Source organism: Tursiops truncatus, chromosome 20 (assembly GCF_011762595.2).
Source record: "Tursiops truncatus isolate mTurTru1 chromosome 20, mTurTru1.mat.Y, whole genome shotgun sequence".
Taxonomy (NCBI): domain Eukaryota; kingdom Metazoa; phylum Chordata; class Mammalia; order Artiodactyla; family Delphinidae; genus Tursiops; species Tursiops truncatus.
Window position 1 is genome coordinate 47,207,956 of NC_047053.1, and position 22,412 is coordinate 47,230,367.

The window sequence follows — 22,412 nt, forward strand, 5'->3', positions numbered from 1 at the left end:
CATGGTGACCAGCTCTGGACTCTACAGTCCATTCAGACCTTTATGGGCCCCAGACAGACTCGTCTTGTGGAATGAGAGTCCTGAGTCCTTTCTAGGGCCAACAGAGGGCCAGTCTTGAGGCTCATGGGTACCGCTGGCAAGCACGTTTAGACTGCCCTCCCCCTTCAGATCACAAAAACGGCAAGTCAGAAATATCTAACACTGTCACGTGATGCCAAGAGAGTGTGAGCTCTAAGGTAGAGGGATTATCATGGAAACAAGCAAACAACCAAGAACTGAATGTTAATGAAAAATAGTACCAACGAAATAGGAGGGTAACTAATACTGTAAATGATTGCAGGAGTGGGAACACAGGAGTCCAATGAACACGTGAGCTCAACCTCATCATAATCGAGGGACATACAAATTAAGACCACGAGGAGTCGGTTCGCTCACATCAGACGGGGTAGCCTGACCAGAACAGGAGTGAGCAGGGCCACGGGAGCTTGTCCTCCTTGGAACAGAGCCCTTTGTGGTCAATCTCCCTCCACGTGGAGCTGTCAGACCCCACATGTGTCAGGCTGCAGTGTGTCTGCTGCGGCCCACACCCGTGCACATTATGGGGGTGCCTGCTGTGTACCAGGCACGGGGTGTGGGGGTCTGTGGCAGGAGACAGGACAAAGTTCCTGCACTCGTGGCTCTGACCCGCTGAGCAGAGATAGAACCGAGCTGAATAAATGAGATCCTGCATCATAAGTCTGCTGGGGAAAAGTTCTCAGGACAAAAGCAAACAGAGAGGGAGAGACTCAGAGCGACTGCAGAAGGCTATTCTGGATTGGGGTGGGAGGAGCCTGGAAGACTTCTTTTAAGGTGACTCTGGAGCAGGACTGTGATTGGACTGAGGAGCAGCCTGTGAGGTGTCTGGAGGCGGAACCCTGAAGCCAAGGGGAGGAGCCAAGGAACCCAGGAGCCCAGCACTGCCAGGTACAAGGGGGAGGGCAGGAGGTGGAGCTGGGGCCAAATCCTGAATTTGCTTTTTAAAAAATGAGAAAAGGGCTTCCCTGGTGGCGCAGTGGTTGAGAGTCTGCCTGCCGATGCAGGGGACGCAGGTTCGTGCCACGGTCCGGGAAGATCCCACATGCCACGGAGCGGCTGGGCCCGTGAGCCATGGCCGCTGAGCCTGCGCTCCGTGACGGGAGAGGCCACAACAGTGAGAGGCCCGCGTACCGCAAAAAAAAAAAAAAAAAAAGAGAAAAAAAAAGAAAATGAGAAAAGAAGGAAAAATCAGAGCAAGGCTACTGTCCGTTAACAGGAGAATGGACAAGTGAATTGCAGCAGATCATGAAAGGGTGTGAACAAGACTCAGGTGACCAGTGTGGACACACAGCCCTCTGGGCAGAGTGAGGACACAGGATGTGTGGCGCCATTCACATGACATTTAAACCCTGGGAAAGGGCGCGAGTCCATGGGGATCCACAGCCAGAGAGTAAGTGTGCAGGGATCCTGAGCAGGGAACCAGGAGGGGCTCTGGGCGCTTTAACTCTATCTGTAATTCCTTAAATTGGGAACAAAACACACATGGGGAGGTGTGTCACATTAGTCTACGTTTTTATGCATCTACAGCATTTCCTAGTATTATGTAAAGCCTCAGATGAGGCCTGGTAAAGCACCGGGGTGCCAAGAACAAGCGCAGAGGGGCTGTCTGGTTGAGTCCTATGTGTGTTACCGGTGACACAGGGTCGATATGGTTGGTCATGCAGCGAGGACATGCGGTGAATTCCCACAGCTCAGCGAGCCCAGCAGCAGAACCAGGGGCTCACCACTCAAGGCAGAACACGAGACGACGCTGACCCTTCACTCAAATTTCAATTTCCAGGCAGCCAAGTGTGAAACTGCTGGACTGGCTGAAGGCGAAAGCACACAGGGGGCCCTGGATGGGGGTGATGGGGGGTTCCAGCCAGGGAACTTGAGAAGGGAAGGGCTGTCTGCGGCCCTGGAGCAGGGCTCTGACCTTGGACCTCGTACACGCATTCTCTGGGGGACCCTGGGCACCACTGGAGGCCACTCTGCCTACTGGATGCTGGGAGCCCCCTTGTGCCCTGGCCGTGACACACCAAATGTCTCCTGGGGGCAGAACCCCCCTGCTCTGCAGCACTGGGAGTTCTGCAGCCTTTCCAAGCGACAAGGCCGGCTCGCCCAGATGGCCTGGATCAGACCAGTAACCAAGGGCGGGGGGTTCCTGCTGCCACAGCAAGACGCTCCTCACCTCCTCCTACCCCGTTCACTTTACTCTCCCACTGAGCGTGTCCCAGCACCGTCCACTTGGGCGGGAACCCATGGGTGCTGAGGGGACAGGTGGAGACGTGGAGGGGTGGGACTCACCGATGAGGGAGTTGAGGGAGGAGTAGGAGCTGACTCGGCGCATCTTGTCGATGGTCTCAAAGGACAGGATGTATTCCTCGTTCTCGGGGCTGCCCAGGGTGCTGCTGGCGCTGCTGCTGGTGCTCAGGTTCCCAGGGGAGAAGGCCACCGAGCCGCCGGCTGGTGGGGCATCGCCACGGGCAGAGCGTCAGTTAGCACACCCACCCCCGCCTCCCCTGGGGCTGGGCTGCTGGGCACGGGGTAGGGGGGTGCTGCGGGGCTCAGGAGCGGCTGTGCCCAGAGGTGCTGCAGGATCATCACTGGCCACCCTGGGGGGTTGACCCACGACTTCTGCTCACGCCCAGGCGAGCAGATGGCAGGAGGGGGCAGGGGCACATCTAATAAAAGGTCCCAGAAGATGACCCACAACCACCCGACTCGAGCACCCAGCCTCTGGGGTCTTACATTCTTCTGTCAGACTCAGATTTTGCAAAGATTTGTTCAAGCTTCTAGCCGTGGTGACGGCGCGGATGTTTCCGTAGGAGCTCACGGAGCGCAGTCTGGGGGTGCAGGGGCTGTCCCGCACGGGGGTCAGACTCCCACCCTCTGGTAGGAGAGAAGGAGAGAGAAGAGTTAATGGTGGGCTCAGGTGGGAGGCGGCCAGACGGCAGGTGACAGTGGCTTTTACCTGGATGATGTGACGCTACAACAGGGCCCTTCTGCTCAGCAGGGTCTCTGACACATGTATGTTGGGGTACAAAGCTGGACAAGGTCCTGACTGGGGTGAAGGGAGCATGGGAGCAGATGACCATGACCCACGCTTGGCGTTTTGTGAGAGTTCAACTACAGAGGCCCACATGGGTCTCCAAGAACCATACCAGGTGCTCTGGGACTTGCCTGCGGCCGCTGCCCAGGATAGCACCAGGATGGCCACCTCCTGGCTCAGCCCCCCGCCTTCCCACTCACCAATCCCACCCTGCCCAGGCCCGCCAGCCGTTTCCCTTCCCCGATGTACTAAACGCAGCAATGGTCTCATGGCTGATCACAAGCCCTCTTTCCTGAAGACACAGCTGTCTGAGGGAGGGGGCAGCTCAAGATGACGAAATATAAATTCGGTAAAAAGGACAAATGTGAGACGAGCAGCTGCCTGACGTGACACTGACGTGAGGACTCATCAGGGGAAGAAAGAGAATGTGCCTTCCTATAGTCCCTATGGCAGCACTTTGTACCCTCCAAGATTTCCATGCTTTGATTTCCAAAAAGGGTAAAAAGGAAAGAAAACAGTCAGAGGGTCAGTGTGGCCCCCTTTCCTGCCCTTTCTATTCTGGGAAGATGGGAATTGCAGATATCTGAGTGGCCCTGACTTGACACATGGGCTCAGGACCTAGCAGAACGAGGGGCCTGCTGACAGTCCTGACCAGGGTCCCCTGGGCCAGCGAGCCGCATGGGCTCCACTCAGTGCCGTACCCCTGGTGGCTGTACCTGTGGTGGCTGGAGAGGGCAGTGGGTAGTTCTTCTCCTCTTCCATGAACTGCAGGGCCACGGTGCAGAAATTGCTTTCGTATTGAACGACAAGGTGACTCAGAGCCACCACCAGTTCCTGCCAGGAGGAGAAAGGACAGCGACACTGACTTGGGGCTGGGAGACAACTCAGAGTAGCAGTGAGATGTACATGTTGGCGCTGAGTGCTTGAGCCACTGTGGGGGGCCGTGGGACAGACAGCACTCGGCGCCAAGACAGGGGCTGCGCCCTCAACGCAGCACTCTTGAGCCCCCGGCGTGAGCAGAAACCTCTGAACAAGCCATGTGGTCAAGATCAGGGCCTCCGAGGGATGCCCCGGACACCCGGCAGAGAGACTGCTGACCACTAGGTGTGAGAGGGGGGCCTTGTAGGGATGCAGGCTGAGGACACCCCAGAGCGGGATGGGGAAGAGCCCTCACGGCTTCCCATGGTCAACACCGTGGAGAGCCACCTGAACCCTGGGCATTAAGGCAGGATACCCCGGACAGTGTAGCACGCTCTTCTACTAAATGTGAAATTTTCAAAGATAGATTCCTTTCCAGCCCCCAAAAGGGTAACAGGAAAGTTCTACATGACTTCAGGCCAGTTGCCTCAGTCCAAGGAGAAGAATACAATTTACCTCTTTTGGGGCAGTTGGTGCTATGACCTGAGTACCTGGAGATCCTAAAAGTCACGGGAAATAAAACTGGATGTCGGTTTGCACTACTTTTCCCATCACTATTCAAATGGTTTCCACAACTTTATTTTACTTTTTAGAAAAATACTTAGCAGAAGACCAAGGTCTGAGAGCCCCTTCTTGTTCCGTGAATCCCCCAGACCCCCAGGGCCAGGAGAGCTGTGCCGAGGTGCTGATAAGCTGGGCTCGGATGGGGCCCCCGGGTCCTCTCTTCGGCCGCCCCCTTCTCTCCTGAGAGGGTCTCTCCCACCTCAGCCTTACGCACTCCTTGGCCTCCCCAGCACATGTGTGGGTTTTACTCCCAAACCTACCTTTTCAGGTCCCATCTCTGAGTTCCAGGCTGGCCCTTCCAACCACTGACCATGTGTGTCCACCAAGTGCTCTCCAAACCCCAGCTCGACCTGCCCAGGACCTGCTGCCCACTCCTTTCTGTTCAGCCCTTGCTGGGGACCCTCGGCTTGTGCCAGGAGCAGAAATCTCTGGTGGCTTCAGTTAGACCCTTGAATCATCCTGACCCATCTCTCTCTCTGGCGATCCGGATGCCCACCCAGTGGGTCCTCTAGTCTAACAGGCGCTGAGTAACAGGCTGTCGAGGGACTGCCCGCCGGCCCCTCCCAGCGAAGATGAAGCCTGAGCCGTCTTCAAAAAGCACAGGTTTTCCCTTCACTCTGAACTGGTGAAAGGGCTCAGCTGGACCTGAAGCAGATTCCCAGGTCTCAGACCGTTTGATCCAGGGACAGCTGTGAGGACAGGAGGCTGAGTGCAAGGCCCACATCAAGCAGCCGTGGGTCAAGCCCCTCCTGCTGGGCGGCAGCCATGGGCTCCAGCCCTCAGAGGTCTGCAGGCATGTCTGGCTGGGGCGCAGGCCGGGCATGAGGCTCGAGTTATTCTCAGACCTTGGAAGCAGATCAGCACGGCGACTCGAGCCCCTCCAGCCAGCAGCCTCACTCCCTTTCCCGGCAGAGTGGTCCCGCCACCTCCACACTCCAGCCGCCTGCTCACACTCGGACCAAGCAGGCCTCCCGCTCTGGGCTTTGGCACCTGCTGCCCCCTCGGCCTGGAAAGGCCGATGCCTCGCCCCGGGCTCCCGACTCTCTACCTTCACTCCCGACCTTCCTTCGGAGCAGGTCACCACCTGCCACATCACACCCTGGTCTGCCCTATCTCCAAGTACAAGTTCTGGAGGCCTGGTGACCTAGGGCCTGGCACACTGGCAGTGCTTAATAAGTATCTGCTGAATGAATGAAGCCTCTTCCCTTCAGATACACTATAATTTTTAACAAATGGTTTGATTTTTTAGGTGAGTTGTCGTCAGGATTCAGGGACATTACGCCTGGGCACACACATGGCCCGAGGCGAGTCGGCTAATGCTCCTCTGTGGTCGCCTGGAAGGCTGGACCACACGCGTTCCCAGGTCTTTCCCCAGGGCCATCCCCACTCCACGTTTTCAACAACGAATTACTGGCTAACATTTGTTTTTGGCCCATGGCCATGGAGCATCAAACTCAGCTCCCAGGACGACAGAGCAGCGTTCTGGGGAAGGGAGCACATCTGCTCCGCCTGGACGCCCTCTGGGCTCGCCTGCGGGAGAAGGCGCCCCAGCCCTGGCAGCTCATCCTGCCCCGTCGCCTCCACCTGAGACGTCCTGGGCATCAATGGGGAAACACCCTCTGACGCCATTCATCAGTTTCGGCTGGAGTCAGATGTGTGTTAAGGGAGGAGGATGCCGGGTACTGCTCCTCTGTGTCTGTGGTTACTAAATAAATTAATGTAAACTAGAGATAAAGGATTCAAATGTGTCCCGCTTTCCTTGCTAAGGTAGACGGCACCAAGTAAGCTGCAGACAAGGGTCGCGGGGCTGGACTGGTCAGCCCTTGAGAACGGTGGGGTGACAACAGGATTGGGGGGGGGTCACAAACCTGCTTCCCTGGCCTGGCCCTTCTTGATGAGGTGTGGGCAGCTTGCTGACTGGATGGACAGTCTGGATCGTGTACTTCCTGGACAAGCTCAAGTTCAAAATAATTTGGGAGGTTGACATGAATTTACTGACTCTTGATTTTATCAAGTAAACTCCTTAAACAGGTCAGCAAGCAAAAACCTTCCATCTCTGTCATTATGGCCTCCCCCAGGAAAGGATGCTTTCATCGTTCAGGAGTCAACAGAGGCAATTTTTTTTTTTTTTTGCGGTACGCGGGCCTCTCACTGTTGTGGCCTCTCCCGTTCTGGAGCACAGGTTCCGGACGCGCAGGCTCAGCGTCCATGGCTCACGGGCCCAGCAGCTCTGTGGCATGTGGGATCTTCCTGGACCGGGGCACGAACCTGTGTCCCCTGCATTGGCAGGCGGACTCTCAACCACTGCGCCACCAGGGAAGCCCAAGGCAATCTTTTTTACATTGAATACATGTGACTTTACGAAACCCTGCCACAATACCCTGACTCTTCTCATTTTGCCACGAGCTGGAGACACCAGCAGTTGGTTACAGCTGGGACTTCTTAAGCCTTAGCTAAGGTCAGCTCGTGGAGTGCAGTGCCCAGGGCCGAGTCCTGTTTCATACCCTCAGGTGCCCTAACGCTGGGTCTCCTGGGCCAGCAGGCTGGGCCTGTGTTCCTCAGAGCACCATGTGCCACAACTGTCACCACGTGCTCTGGACAAAGACGGGAAAAGCAAGCTGCCAACAGCATTAGGATTCCGTGAAGAGAAGGAAGGCTCAGCCTCTGAGCTGGTGTCACTCACCCTATTAAAGCCTGGATCCTCTCTCCAACCCAAGGGCCTCAGTCTCCCTGAACCTCCGTGTTGCCCATGTTTCCATGGCAAACATAGCCCCCTTGACTTATTTAACAGACCTGCATTGCTGTCCGTCTCCCCATTAGAGAGTAAAAGCCCTGGAGGCAGTGATGGTCCCGAGGCCTGACACAGGACCTGGGACGTGGCAGACGCTCAGATGTGTTGAGAGAAGAACACGGTTACAGAAGGTGCGCTCCTGCCCGCTCCCAGACTCTCCCCCACTGCCCTCCCGCCAGCTCCACGCTCCAGCGCACACAGGATGGGCAGCCCCGGGCGCACCATGGTCTTTTGTGCTCCTGGACCTCTGCACATGCTCCTGCCTCACTTGCTCTCCCCGTCCCTTACCCATCCCTCACAACCCAGGCACGAGCTCCCCTCCTCCCCCTATGGGGCCAGAGCCCCTGACCTGGGCTGGCCTTTGGGGTGCTGCTCATTTACAAGGGCTTCAGTACAATTCCTGGTTCTGTGCCTGCCTCTCCACCTGGACCCTGTACCTCTCAAAGGCAGGATGCCTGCTGCTCCACGCGTCGAGCCTGGTGTGCAGAGGCAGCTGTGAGCTGAGCCCGAGTGCTGGGCGAGCGAAGCAGGCCTCTTCTCAGCACCCCTGTCTGTGGACGTGCTGACCCCAGGCAAGGCCAACATCAAGTGCCCACAGGAATGACCTGGCTACACCCGAGCATCCCAGTGTCTGCGGAAGGGACAGCCAGTGGATTGGGGCTGGGAACGTCAGGGCACCTGGGACATGCTCGAGAGGGCGGTAGTCCCCGTGTTCCTGATGACCTAGCGACCATTCTGATACTGGAGACTCAGATGGACATTCTTTCTATTTTTATTAACATTCTTTTTAAGTTTTTTTGGGAAAGAACTGAAACACAGCTTTCCTTTCTTTAAAAGGAATCTTAACAGACAATTCAGGATACTACTGATGTGCTGCTTTGGTCACTGACGTCCACATACAGGCAATTTGACTCGGGAAAAAGAAGACTGACTCAAGGAAGCCAGATTCAGACAGATGCTAATGATGAGAACCCAAAATAAAAAAGTAAGGGCTGTGAAAAGGCACCTCCAGGATCATTCCACATTGTTAACATTTCTCTAGATAACCTGGCCTGTTAGCAACTGGGTTCACGGCCCTCTGAGGGAACTCAAGATGAAATGAGTCCTTCCTGGCTAATGTGAACTTGCTCTGACAACGTCCCTGCCACCAAGTCAGTGGGGTCTGCTCTCCAAACAAATACCCTTCAAAACCACACCCGCCTCTGACAAACCCAACCTCCCTTCCCTGGCACAGGGATCTCAGACATGCCGAGAAGCAGCCCGGCACCTCTAGGTGATGAGAGGTGACTCAAGGTCACACACAGAACGACGCTGCCCTCCTGGTCCTAGAACAGTCTCTGCTCCCAGGGCAGGGCTCCAAGGCCACCCCAAAATGCGGCCAGCAGACATTAGGGTTCCCCCCCACGGCCCTTTTTGGCTGGGGGAGGGGGAGGGTTGACCGTTCTGGGCCAACTTTTGACAGGGGTGTGAGATCTTGGACGGAAATTGTGGTACTTCTACATCGAAACAGACAAGTAAAAGTTTCAACTGCAAAGAACTGCTCCATTCATGCGCTGACAAACATGGGGGCAGGGAGGGGAATACACTAAACAAACCTTTCCGTCTGTCTGTGGGTGGCTACTGCTCTTTTGAATCTCCTGATGTGTGTAAGTGTTGCTCCCAGGCAGGAAGGAGCCTATTATACAAGCTGCCAGAAGACGCAGCCTGTTAAATGCCTTTAAATGAAGCAAACACACAAGTATCTGGTGAAGAAACTATTTTGGAGAGAATTAAACAAACATTTAAAGCCTGCTCTCAGCAGGATGCACACCGGTGTGGCGGGGACTGAGTGCTCGCTGCTGTGGTCGGGTCAGGGTCATGGCTCAACCTGGGTGCCAGGGAAGCCCGGCCTGGAGGCGCTCGGTGCTGCCTGGGGGCGGGGGCCACACACCTTCCGGACCACGGGGCTGCCGTCGTTGATGAGCTGGGCCAGCATCATGGCCACATTGTGGTCGATGGTGGTGGAGTGGTCCGTCCTCTCTGCGGAGTTGCCCACAAATGTGCCGAGGGCAAAGACTGCTGCGCAGCGCACCTGCAGGTGGGACAGGGGGCAGTCACCCAGCGGCCGGCTGTTTGGCTCTAGCCGGGGCCCCTGGAGCCGACCTGACGCAGCCCGGTCTCGTCCACGGTCCTCTTGGCCCAGCTCCACTCGCGTAGACGAGCAGGAGCAGGGAAACAAGAGGTAAGTGGCGGCCCCGCCTGGAGGCCAGGTGACAGGCTGTGCAGGCATCAGAGACCACACCAGGCACCGGGGAACCCACAGAGGGGGACGCACGGGTCTGGGGCCGGGGCTGGGCCTTTCTGGCTGTGTGGTCTCCAGGCATACCTTGACCTCAGTTAGCCTGAAGTGGCCGTGGGTGTGGACTCACCTCAGGGATGGGGTCGGAGAGAAGGCTGCAGAGCTTCTCGTGAGCGCTGTCCCTCACCCCGCACCACCGGGCCGAGTCAAAGTTCTGCCAGATCCGGCCCAGGCAGATGGCCACCCACTGGCGCAGCAGGGGGTGGGGATCGTTGAGCTGCTCCAGGCAGATGGCGATCAGGTTTCCCTGGAGGCAGGCTTCCTGCGAGAAGGCAGGCAACACACGGCATCACCCTGACCACTGAGGAGGGAGGGGTGCCGGGCTGGACCCCAGCTCCCAGCGTTTCTCAGGGAAATGTTGCTTAATCACATTGCAAGATGGCCTCAATTTTCCTCATTTTTTTTTTTTTTTTCTGGCTGTGCTGCACGGCATGTGGGATCTTAGTTCCCGGACCAGGGATCGAACCCGTGCTTCCTGCAGTGGAAGCACAGATTTTTAACCACTGGACCGCTGGGGAAGTCCCTCAATTTTCCTCATTTTAAATCCCACCAATATCAATTCACCCTGGCTAAACAAAGGGTCCGGACCCCACTCCTCCCATGGAGCCCCTTGGGTTGGTGTGATCCTGCAACACCCCCTCTTCTGAAGTCACTGTTTCATCAGACATTCAGAACAGTTCTGCTGGCCCCCAAATACTGGAGCTCGGGGCTGTGCCTCTGCAATCCACAGGGAGGCCCTGCAGGGGTGGGGACATGACGTGACACTCACCTGCCCCGTGTTATAGCTGTTAACGATCACAGCCAGAATGAAGGCTGTCATGGTCCTGTGCTCAGCCTGGAAAACAGAAATCACCTGCTAGTTTGCACTTTTTTCATGGTGGAAACTCATCACTCCCAAGCACTAGAGTTATCCTTCCAGAATCTTTATGATTATGCTTGGTGTGTAATTAAAGTAATGGGAGCCAGCTTTATTGTCTTTTGAGTCCACAAAAAGGAAGAGCACTTTTAAGAGGGTCTGACAGTTTTGGGTTGGCCTCTCAGAGGACAGATGGGTCCCTGACGTCTGATGCTGCAGGAGGGGCATGGGCCTCTCTGATTCTGCTCCATCAGAGGCCGCCCTGTCCTGCCCAAGTCTATGGAAGCAAATCACCCTGGTCGTAAAACGACCGACCACAGTCCCTAACTTGGCTTCATTATCCCTTCCTCGTGGTCTTCTAGTGGACAGATCGATTCTCATTTTCTCCTCTCCTCTGTGCCTCTACTGACTCAGAGATCAGTGTTATGTTAACTATTAGTGGTACCTAGTCATTCTTTAGAGAATGAATAAAGTTAGTCATTTCCTGTGTCTCCCTTGGATTCCCAATACTCCTCCTCACGTGTCAGCCCCTCACGTGAGTGACTGTTTTTACTTATTCTTACAGCCGATGCTGATTTAGATACATGACAAGTTTGCAGCTGTCTGCTTTCCGATGCTTCCTGCATCCTACTGTCCCCTGGGCTCCATCTCCTCCTGAAGTGCGGTCCTCCTGGCTGCCTGGGTGGGGTCAGCGCATGGGAAGCCATCGGTCCTGAGATGTGCTGGCTTCGCCCTCTCCCTGACACCGGGGCAGGCACAGGGTCCCGGGGTGACGGTTCCCCCTGTGCTGTGAGGGCCTCTCCTCAGTCTTCCACCTGTTACTCTGGTGACTGCTGTCCAGATCTTTGCAACAGTCTTCCTTTTTGTCCTGGTTACTTTCAAGATTTTTCCTCTTGCCTTTGACATTCTCTACTTTCATTACGATAAATCTTTGTGGGGATTTGTTTTTATTTAACCTTCTCAAGACTAATTGTGCTTTATAAACCTGAAAACTCATTTCTTCCTCAAATCTGGAAAATTCTCCGCTAGACCAGTTGGATCGTGTGTCCCCCCCACCGCCTCACCTGCCCCCACCATCTCCCTCTGGCCTGTGTTGGATGCAGCGAGCCCTCTCAGCCCCTCCGTCACGTCTCCGCTTTGCTTCATCTCACGTGATTTCTCTACGGATTCCTTTACCTGTTGTGTCGATTCTGCTGTTTAATTCATCTACGGAGCTTTAAATGACAGTGACTGTCTTTCATTACAGGTTCTTTTTTCCCCCCCAAATCTGCCTATTTGTTAAAAGACTCTAGTTGGTCATTTTTTGAGGAGGAGTAAAAAGGACAGAATACATTGTTCTTTTATAATAGTCACAAAAGTACTTATGAGGAAACATAAGAGTTTATTTTTGGATGTAATTAAAACAAATTGTTTATTCAGTAATTTTAAACATACTTATTTGTATTGATTGTCAGTCTTTTTCAGAGAATCCTATTAGTTTCAATTCTTGGGGAGCCAACCCTCTTACATGCCAGCTCTGCTTATGTCCCTTGAACATGGGTTAGGAGCAGGCCAGCGTTCCTGTCATGAGTCTCAGTACCCTGGCTTCGTAGGTGTCCCTGCAGAAAGGTTCAGCCTTTGCCGCTTCCAGGCAGGCCCTGGAGATTTCATGTTCCTCTCTTAGCTGGCGGCTCCCCCCGCAACGGGGGGTTTCTGTTTCTCACGGGGGCCTTTCCTGACTTTCCGTCCAGACGTGGACAGACAGGACCAGCTCTTCTTGTCCTTGTCTGGTGAGTGGGCGGCTCGCCCCACAGGCCAGTGTCCTCCATGCAGACTTGAGGCTGCACGCGCGTGGAGCGCCAGGGTCACTGTGAGGTCTGCCTGTGAGTCCCACCGTGCCCCTCCTCTGACATCGGTTTTTGGCATTTGGAGATTTCCTTTCCTTTCTTTCACATCTATGTCCTCAAATCTTCAATGTGTTTGTAGTTGAAGTGGGGCCCACTTGTGCTGGCTTCGCTCACCACTTTACTGCATTTTATCAGCTTAGATGTCTTATTTGTTTGATTTGTATCTTACCCTGAAGAACAGGGAAGTGATTATTTCCAACATTTGTATAAAGTCTAAACTTTAACTGCCTATGATAATGTTTAAAAACCACACTTCAGTTAAAACACACAAGTTCTACTTACCTTTCATAACAATCCTGTTTTTGACGTTTTCTGTATTTTGAAAAATGTGTTTGTTTTTTTATTATTGTCATTTAGTTCAGAAAACCAACTAGAGGTTGAATTTACACACAAAAGTTCCTTTACACAACCAAAGCCACCTAAGACTGTGTGAACAAGCTGTTAGACTTAATTAAACATTCTGATAAAAATAAGTTATATTAAGTAATTATTTAGGGTGTCTATTTTGTTCTTTTTACTATGCTAGGAGTTAGAGGTAGGGAACATAGAAATTAATTAAAAAAACACTTATAGGAAGTTATTCTATATGCTATTTACGGATTACTAATTTTTAAACAACTTAATACAATAAAATATATTTAAAATTTAAACTTTCAATCTCTTCTTTCCACCTTCCCGCCCCCCTCCCCGGCTTTCCTTCCTGATTGAGAAGGTGCAACAGCCTCCTGTCATGTCCAGAACCTGCACTGGGCAAAGGAACTGCCATATTATGGATGTACAAGTACTCATTGATCTAACTTGGCTGACAGGGTGTGAGGCAGAGTGGATTCTACTTCACTACAAAGATGTGCTTGGAAAATGGACTCACTGTAAACAAAAATACAGCCTGTGTGTCAAGTTTCACTGTAACTCTTTACTCAGGGAAGCAGCTACTGAAATAATATGACGGGAAGCAAAGGGCACCGTCTGAGTGAGGCAGAGCCGGGGTGAAAGCGGACCCCCTCCCGCCACCCTGCCGGCCCCTCTGCGTGAAGTAACCTTCCCCAGAGTCCCCGGGAGACGCGTCACCAGAGCTGGTCCTTACTGGCATGTACGGATCTGCCAAGACCGAAAGGAAGTACTTGTGGCCGTTGTCCTTCACCAGGTCAGCTTGGCACGACTGGGGAGAGAGAGACACAGGAGAAACAGTGAGTGCAATTCCGGGAAGGGACTTCTTTTTCTTCTTGGGATGTGTGAACAAACGAATGTGCAATGAATATTTTATGCCTTAATCATTTTCTCCTCTCAAGTCCAATTTTCATCTGAAAAAATAATTCCGACGGCTGTGTGGAGACACATTTTTCCTTGGCTGTGGGAAAAGGGCTGGCATCTCACACACTCTCAGAAGTGCAGCAGCTCCAAGGCGTTCTCGAAACCATCTTCTGGGTACCTGCTGAATGGGGGCGCCCTGGCTGCTGGATGGCTCCTTTGGAGACCGTCTGCATCCTGCAGCCTCCGCACACGTCCTCCCTCCCGCGTCAGCCCGGGGCCCACGTGCCTCTCCTTGCGCCTTTCAAGCTGGGACGTGCCCTGGATCAATACCCAGAAAAACTGCTTTGTGATTTAGGGTAACGTGTCCACAGGGAGACATTGAATTCCATCAGCTCCCAGCATGCTCCACTCTAGGGGAAAAAGGCCATTCAAGAAGAGAGAACCGGAATTTTAAGATCTGAGTTTCTGAGAATAAAAGGAGAAAGTTATGCACTGCAATACATCTCTACCTCTGCAGGGCACTGCTGGCTCAGGGGCACGCCCTGTGTGAAGCCCTCTCAGGGGCAGGGCGATTTTGCAGACAGAACCTGCTGTTTACTGCAGCCCGGAGCCCTGATCCCCTCTCTCCCACGCTGGCCCACTTCTCAGGGTGCTTTGATAATGAGGTGTTTCTTCCTCACATCAATAAACTAATAAGGTGGCGACTGGACTCAGCTGTTTAAGTGGTAATTGAGCGAGATGGAGGGGGTGGTCAGGAAGCAGGGGCACCAGGGGCTCGGGTTAGCAGGATAATAATCCCCAAGAGCCAGGGAAGCCAATAAAGCATGCAGCTTTCAAGTCGCTCCCATAAGGGATGCCTCACTTTGAATGAAGGTTTTGACAAATGGACTAAAAGGCATCAGCGTGATGCCCTCTGCAGAGACTCGTCCAGAAGGGGCTGGGAGGGAGCACTCATTTGGTGCCTGTAGTGCAGTGCCCGTGTCCAGCGACAAGGCTTAGGCACCTGCATCTAAGAATGAAGCCAATGTCCTTTGATTTGAAACCAGAGATTCCACAAGTCAAATCCAGGCCCACACATTTACAGCTAAGCTCATAGCACATGTCTCATCATAGAGTAAACGACGTGTCACTAAGTCATATCCTGCTAATTCGGAAGCTGAGGCACCTGTGGGAGTATGTGAAGCTATAACTTTAATACGTCTTCAGTATCGGAAACGGCAATTATCTTGTCCATGTTGAAAGACCTCTGTCTAGACGAGGCTGCCATGCAGGTGGGAACCACAATAATGCTCTCTGGTCCTGTCCATCCTCACTCTCAGGTCTCAGCAGGTGTCCTTTATGAACTGGTTTAGAAGAATCACCCCATCAGCCATCCCAGCCCTGTCCGCGACCGGGGAGCCAGGGACTTGCAGGGCTCTGACTTCTGAGGATGCTGGGACACAGGCCACCAGGCACCTGCTTGCCCTCTTGACTTGGCCAATTACCTCCTTATAAGGAAGAGAAAACAGTCCTTGAAACTACAAAGGCCCAGAAATGCAGGCCACAGATGCAGTGCACACACAGGCCAGTGGAAAGCTCCCAGAGAGATGCAGGGCTCTGGCAGCCCAGACTCCTTCACACAGCCGCTTTCCAAGGGTCCCCTCTTGTGTCTGCTTTCCCCCAGATCAAGCTACAGATTTGACATATTAAGGCCGGGGTAGAAAGAGTGGGGAGGCGAGGAAGAGCACGACTATGAAATGGTGTTTCCTAAGCAAGCCCCTCCCCCACTACACACCCAACAGCTCTGATGCTTCTGTCTCAGGGATTTCATGGAATTATATTTTTAACATGGGGAAAAGGGAGGGAGGCAAGGAAGAGGAGAAAAGCAGAAGGGGAAGCAAGCACATAGTTCCTTGTGGCAGCAGCTGAAGATGCAGTTTGCAAGCAGATCCCTCTCAGGAGGGGGCAGAGACCAGGACAAGTCCGACCAGAGACCCTGGCTTCTGCAAGGGTAAGTTCACCGGGGGAGGGCAGGTGCTCCCCCTCGGAATATTCTGGCAAAGGATGCTGTGGGGGAGAGCCCACCTTCATTCTCCTTAATGCAGACTATAAAGTCTGTTTCCTGGGGAGCGGGAAGACACAAACTGAGCACAGACCAACAGACCACCAGGCATGATGCATCAAATGAGGCGCAATCGGCAGGGCAGTCCTGAGCAGTGTCGCCAGTGGACGCAGCCACTCATGTTCTGATGTGAATATGGAGAAAATCACACAGAGGGAGGGTCCTGTTTCCTGTCCTCGGGTCGCAGAGTTCACTCCTCAGGATGAGGAAAGGATGCCGGAGAGGTAAGCCGGGTTCACACAAGAGACAGCGACACCGGAGTGCACCTTGACCCACTGCTACCAGAACATTAGAATCGTCTGGAGACAGATGTAGGACTATGCTGGACTGTTTATACATCCAGAGTTTTAACAACAGCACGTGGCCATAAAACTAGTAGCGCCTGAGAAAATAATCCCAGAGCAGGGATTCTGCTCACTGCTCACAAGAGCTCACTGTCCTTCACAAACCCAAAAGCACAGTCACAGGCAGTTAAAGACGCACGTCCCTCTGCACGCTTCAAAGCCTCGGCACAACGGCCTTCCCACTTGCCAAGTGTAGCAAGATAGTTAAATACGTACAGGTTTTCATTTTCCAACAAATGGTTTATTACTTTAAATATTCTCGTCAGATGCTCTTGTGTTGAAGGTAAACTTCAGAATGAATAGACACCGTGAATGCTGAAATAACTGATATCAGTGGGAAAATCACTGGGATACATGAATGCTTTTATGCCGTCCATCTACTTTTCTGTATGTGTTCTAAAATTTGTAAATGCAGGGACTTCCCTGGTGACCCAGAGGTTAGGACTTGGTGCTTTCACTGTCGTGGGCCCGGGTTCAATCCCTGGTCGGGGAACTAAGATACCACAAGCTGCTTGGTGCAGCCAAAACAGAACAAAATTTGTAAATGTATTTCAAGGCTCAAAATCAAAATGCTACAGAAAGGTATAGATTGAGAAGCTTTCGTCCATCCCCTGTCCCTGTAAGGGGTGGCGGAGTCAGTATGATCATATCTTAAATGTAGAAAATGTGACATCTGGATACAAAATGAAAATTAATATTAAATTAGATGGGGTTTTTTAAAAAAATCTCTTCCACTGCTATATGTAATCTCTTTACTAGTTTCTTATTTATTCTCCACACATCCAAACTGTGGTTGCCCTTCTATAAAACTTCCGAGACCTGGTCGTGTGGGCTACGGTCTCTGGCTGAGTAGCCCCTGCCCACCTCTCCCAACCCCAAATGGAATCAGCACTGCAGAGCTAGTGAGTCAGCACAGCCTGACAATTAATCACGCGGCCCTTCAGCCTCTGGATTGCCCTCGGTGACAGACTGATGCACCGGGAAGTCCCCTGCAGCCTGAGTCACCGCACCCATTCATCCTGCGAAAGTGTGATCTGTCACCTCCCTGGCAGCACCCAGTCCAATCTGCCTGTGTGGGGCCGAGTGGCCTGTGTGGGGAGGGCAGGTGAAAGCCTCCTGCATCCTCCTTCAGCTTTTCACTTCACTCTTGGCAAGTACAGGCATTTGAACAACTGCCTCCCTCCATCCCTCCTGCCAGCCAGCCAGCCAGACACATACATACCCAGCCGCAACCTGGCCTGTCATCATCATCAATGTGCATGTCTAGCAGGGCCTGGCCTCCTCCCAGGTGGGTGGTCCTGGAGGCTAAACCAGTGTTGGGACAGGCAGACCTGTCTGGACGTGGCAGGGGTGAGGTCTCTGCTTTGCTAGCCCACAGTTTTCCAGGGACCCCAGGAGGGTGGATCTGAACCTCTCTCCAGAGTAAAACCCACTCCCAGCACTTCTGAAAAGCAGCCACCTCATTTAACCAGAATGACGGCTAAGAAGAGGCCATTCTGCACAACAGTTCTATTTTACCAAAAAATAAAAACAACACCCGGAATCACTCACACAGCACAGCCTTGCTGACTACAGCTTCTGGGTAAACATGGGTCTCTGCAAACTGTGTTCTCCAACGCTGTGATTTTGTTTTGTGTTCTAAAACCTATAGTTTAGAAATTAAATGGACCATCAATGCAATTAAGTTATTTACATTAAAATGAGGAGGTGGGAAGTGCCCACAGCAAGGCAGACTTTGGGTGGGAGTTTCACAGGAAGCCAGGCCTGGCTGCCACTCAACACTGTGTGACTGACAAGACAGTTCGTGGTGATAGCGAATCAGTCCCTTTGTCCATTTGCAGGTAGTTGCAAGATGGGACAGCTGGACAGTTGGCTCAATAGGGGGCAAACTGAGAGAAGGAATATTAGAAAGTCCCAGAAATGCAAAACAAAACAATTCCAATACTAAGCCTTATAAAATCAGACTCAATGAATAATAAATAAAAGAAATTAAAAGAATGAGATTCATGGGACTTCTCTGGTGGCTTAAGAATCTGCGTGCCAATGCTAGGGATGCGGGTTCCAGCCCTGGTCTGGGAAGATCCCACATGCCATGGAGCAACTAAACCCGTGTGCCAAAACTATTGAGCCTGCGCCCTAGAGCCTGCGAGCCACAACTACTGAGCTCATGTGCCACAACTACTGAAGCCTGTGCGCCTAGAGCCCGTGCTCCGCAACGAGAGAAGCCACCACCATGAGAAGCCTGAACACCACAAGGAAGAGTAGCCCCTGCTTGCTGAAAAGAGAGAAAGCCCACGCACAGCAACGAAGACCCAATGCAGCCAAAAATAAATAAAAACAAATAAATAAATTTATTAAAAAATGAGATTCAGTTTTTAAACAGATCATGAAGGTGAATAAAGGAACAGTGGTCAACAACAGACATAAAGCAGGTCATGCAAAAAAAAAAAAAACCAAAAAACTCAGCGCATCACAGTGATGGCACCCCAAAGAGAACAGGATGGAAAGGGGAGAAAGAGGAACTTCCCAGCAGTGTCACCTGACAGACACACCTCAGCCAGGTGACCAAGGGACACCTCAACCAGGTGACCAAGAGCCCAGCCACAGTGAGGAGTCATGTTGAGAGTATGGACCCTGATGCCTGATGGGATGTGATGAGAAGGGCACTTTCCCTCTGTGGTCTCCCTCCCCCAAACCCACAAGCCCAGACTAACAATGAGAAAAACATCAGACAAACCAGCAGAGGGACAGTCTGCACATCCCTGCCCAGGCCTCCTCTAAACCGTCGGGGTCATTCAAATCAGGAAAGTCTGAGAGACCGTCCGGTCAAGAGCAGGCAGAGGAGATGTGATGACTGCCATGTGGGGTCCGAGAGAGGTCCTGGAGCAACAGCAGGGCATGAGGTTAAAACTGAGGAAAGCTGAATAGTGTAGACTTTAGTTAATGACAATGTATCAACATCGACTCCTTAGTTGTAAAAAATGTACCATGTTTTGCTGTTGTTGTTGTTGTTTTTGTTTTTGCGGTACGTGGGCCTCTCACTGTTGTGGCCTCTCCCGTTGCGGAGCACAGGCTCCGGACGTGCAGGCTCAGCGGCCATGGCTCACGGCCCAGCCGCTCCGCGGCATGTGGGATCTTCCCGGACCGGGGCACGAACCCGTGTCCCCTGCATCGGCAGGTGGACTCTCAACCACTGCGCCACCAGGGAAGCCCTGTTGTTGTTTTTTTAATGGAACAGCTTCTTTTATTTCTTTTTCACACTGAATCCCAAGTCCTCGGGCTTATCTAAAAATACAGAATTTCAGTGAAAAGTAGACTTTTGGTACTCCTTTTAAACTGTTAGTCATTAGAAAGGAAGTTACAGTGGAATAATCAAAGGTGAATAATCAAAAAATGGGAATTTCATCGATGAATGGACTGCATATGCCCCGCTGTGGTATGGTATATAGAAGGGCTCTGAGTTTTGAATGAAGATGGGAATTCTTACCCAGATCTGATCACCAGTCAGCAGAGTGAACTTGGGAGAGTTGCTCATCCTTCTCTGATCCATGCTTTCCATCTTCTCCTGGAAATTCCAAGGCTTCTTTACAAATAAGGGACATTTTTGTTGTCCCAGAGAATCCATGGTAGGGGATCGTAGATGATCCCTTCCTTCCTTCCTGCTAGTGTTGGAGGGTCCCCTAGGAGGCAGGGGGCAGCTATGGCTCACTATGGAGACAGGGATACTGGCAGTGGCAGCTCTGGCAACTGCTCATTGGCATGGGCCCTATAGGAGGCTGCCACTTTCTTACCAAGCTGTACCATGTTAATGTAAGGTATTGACAACAGGGGAAACTGGGTGTGGGACATACGGGAACTCTATTTACTATTGTCTTACGTTTTCTGTAAATATAAAATTATGATTAAAAAAATATCTTATTAAAATGAAAACTGTTTAGAACAAGGCATTCAGGACACAAACTCCCAGCACAGGAGGTACGTTTGCCCCGGGTTGTCATAGGACCAGCCCCATGGGCTGCCCTGCCTTCCGTGATTGGACCATTAAGAAAGCAGGTTCCAGGGGCTTCCCTGGTGGCGCAGTGGTTAAGAATCCGCTTGCCAATGCAGGGTACATGGGTTCCAGCCCTGGTCTGGGAAGATCCCACGTGCCGTGGAGCAACTAAGCCTGTGCGCTGCAACTATTGAGCCTGTGCTCTAGAGCCCGCGAGCCACAACTACTGAGCCCATGTGCCACAACTACTGAGGCTCACATGCCTAGAGCCCGTGCTCTGCAACGAGAAGACACCGCGATGAGAAGCCTGCGCACCACAACGAAAGTAACCCCCGCTCGCCGCAACTAGAGAAAGCCCACTTGCAGCAACAAAGACCCAACACAGCCCAAAATAAATAAATAAACTAATTAATTAAAAAAAAAAGAAAGCAGGTTCTGGATGGCAGATCCTCTGGCCCACCTGATCACACTCCAATTTGGGTGATGTGAATCATATTTGGATGGGAGAGGAAGTTAACCCTGCTCACTTTTTCAACTGTGAGCTGGCAGCGGGGTGGGGGGGAAAGGGGGGATACAGGTGCAGGAAGAGAGGCTGTGAACGTCAGAGTCAGTGAGCTGGGATAAAATCACTATGCAGAGAAAACAGCAGAAGTTTTGAGACTGAGAAGGAGAACTAGCACAGATGTGGGGAGGACGGGGCGGGGGGCTACAGAAATTAAACTCCACTAATCTCTGATCTGCTTTTCACTCACACAATGTGTTCCTTCTTGGGACTGGGATAGCTGGCACACACAGTGAAGCTCTTTGTGTCCCCACATCTGGATGTACTTCCTCTATACTGACACACAATGTTTTTCCAAATTCAGTGACACTGTGCCCTTGGAATCCCCTGGTGGCACTATAAATAAAACTTTATCAGCTGTAACTAGGGAAGGTCTGCCTGAATTACGTATTAGCTGTGTCTATGAAAAAACCTCTATTAACTGGAACCTAGCTTATAGAAATCTCTAACTGTCTCCCCTCTCTTTTTTTTATAAATGTATTTATTTTATTTTTGTCTGCGTTGGGTCTTCGTTGCTGCTCGCGGGCTTTCTCTGGTTGCGGCAAGGGGGAGCTACTCTTCATTGCAGTGCGTGGGCTTCTCACTGTGGTGGCTTCCCTCGTTGTGGAGCACGGGCTCTAGGGCGCGGGTTTCAGTAGTTGCGGCATGCAGGCTCAGTAGTTGTGGCTCGTGGGCTCTAGAGTGCAGGCTCAGCATTGGCAGGTGGATTCTTAACAACTGAGCCACCAGGGAAGTCCCTCCCCTCTCTTAATCTTGTTAATTAGCAGAGAAACAAATGATAACAAACAACTTAAGGTATTTATTAAAAGACAACCACCGCCATCCTCCCAGAGTAGGGTAGATTTTGCCACATTCTCTGGACTCTCTCATCTACGTGTAATGTTGCTTTTGATGGCTGATTCCATCACACAACCTGAAGGACAGTTAATAAAAAATATTCTGCTGCATTTGCTTCTCCCTTTCCTTTCCCCTGTATTTTTCTGCACTTTTTGAAAGCTGCAGATAGCATGACATTTTGCCTGGAAATTTTCTGAAGAAAAAGGACATTATCTTACATAACCACAAAACCATGATCACACTCAAGAAATTTAACATTGATACAATATTATTATCTGATATTCAGTCCTTTTTCAAATTTCTCCCAATTGTTCAAATAATGTCCTTTATAGCCTTTGGGTTTTGATCCAGGATCCAGTCAGAACCTGCCCTTAGTTGTCATGCAACATTAGTCTTAATCTGGAACAACTTTCCCCACATTTTTTGGTCTTTCTTGAATTGAAAATCTAGATAGGACAATTACAGTTTTTTTGTGGACTATTCTACAATTTGAATTTTTTAACAGCTCTATTCAGGTATAAGTGATATACAAAAACCTGCACATATTTAAACTATATAATTTGACAATATTGGATGTATGTTTACACCTGTGAAGCCATGCCTACAAGCAAGGTAATTAAGCTATCTCCTGAAAAGTTTCCTTATGCCCTTTGGAATCCTTCCTCCTATTCCACTAATCTGCTTTCTGTGGCTATAGTTTGCATTTTCTAGAATTTTGTTTAAATGGAATAATACAACATGTATCCTTTTACACAGCATAATTATTTGGGGATTAGTTTACCCTTTTTTATTGCTGAGTAGTATTCCATTGTATGGGTAAATCACCATTTGCTTATTCATCCACCTGTTGATGGACATTCAGGCTAT

The 22,412-nt window shown here is 51.6% G+C and overlaps 1 protein-coding gene and 1 long non-coding RNA gene across 5 annotated transcripts in view; both read right to left on the minus strand.

The window, feature by feature from the left end:
- The window catches only part of RPTOR (regulatory associated protein of MTOR complex 1), a 347,367-nt gene that overhangs the window by 41,146 nt on the left and 283,809 nt on the right, over positions 1–22,412 (minus strand). For 2 of the 4 annotated variants that reach the window (XM_073798118.1, XM_033847372.2), the window contains 8 exons: positions 13,544–13,618; positions 10,487–10,552; positions 9,788–9,979; positions 9,310–9,450; positions 8,975–9,094; positions 3,823–3,940; positions 2,806–2,946; positions 2,362–2,520 (listed from right to left, as the gene is read on the minus strand). In XM_073798118.1, coding sequence (XP_073654219.1) covers positions 2,362–2,520; positions 2,806–2,946; positions 3,823–3,940; positions 8,975–9,094; positions 9,310–9,450; positions 9,788–9,979; positions 10,487–10,552; positions 13,544–13,618 — 1,012 coding nt within the window. The remainder of the gene's footprint in view (positions 1–2,361; positions 2,521–2,805; positions 2,947–3,822; positions 3,941–8,974; positions 9,095–9,309; positions 9,451–9,787; positions 9,980–10,486; positions 10,553–13,543; positions 13,619–22,412) is intronic. The other 2 variants (XM_033847375.2, XM_073798117.1) reach the window with 1 other exon arrangement.
- Positions 11,954–13,535, minus strand: LOC117309478 (uncharacterized). The gene is made up of 2 exons (XR_004523821.2): positions 12,742–13,535; positions 11,954–12,629 (listed from the first exon to the last, which is right to left on the minus strand). It is a non-coding gene; the product is annotated as an uncharacterized lncRNA (long non-coding RNA).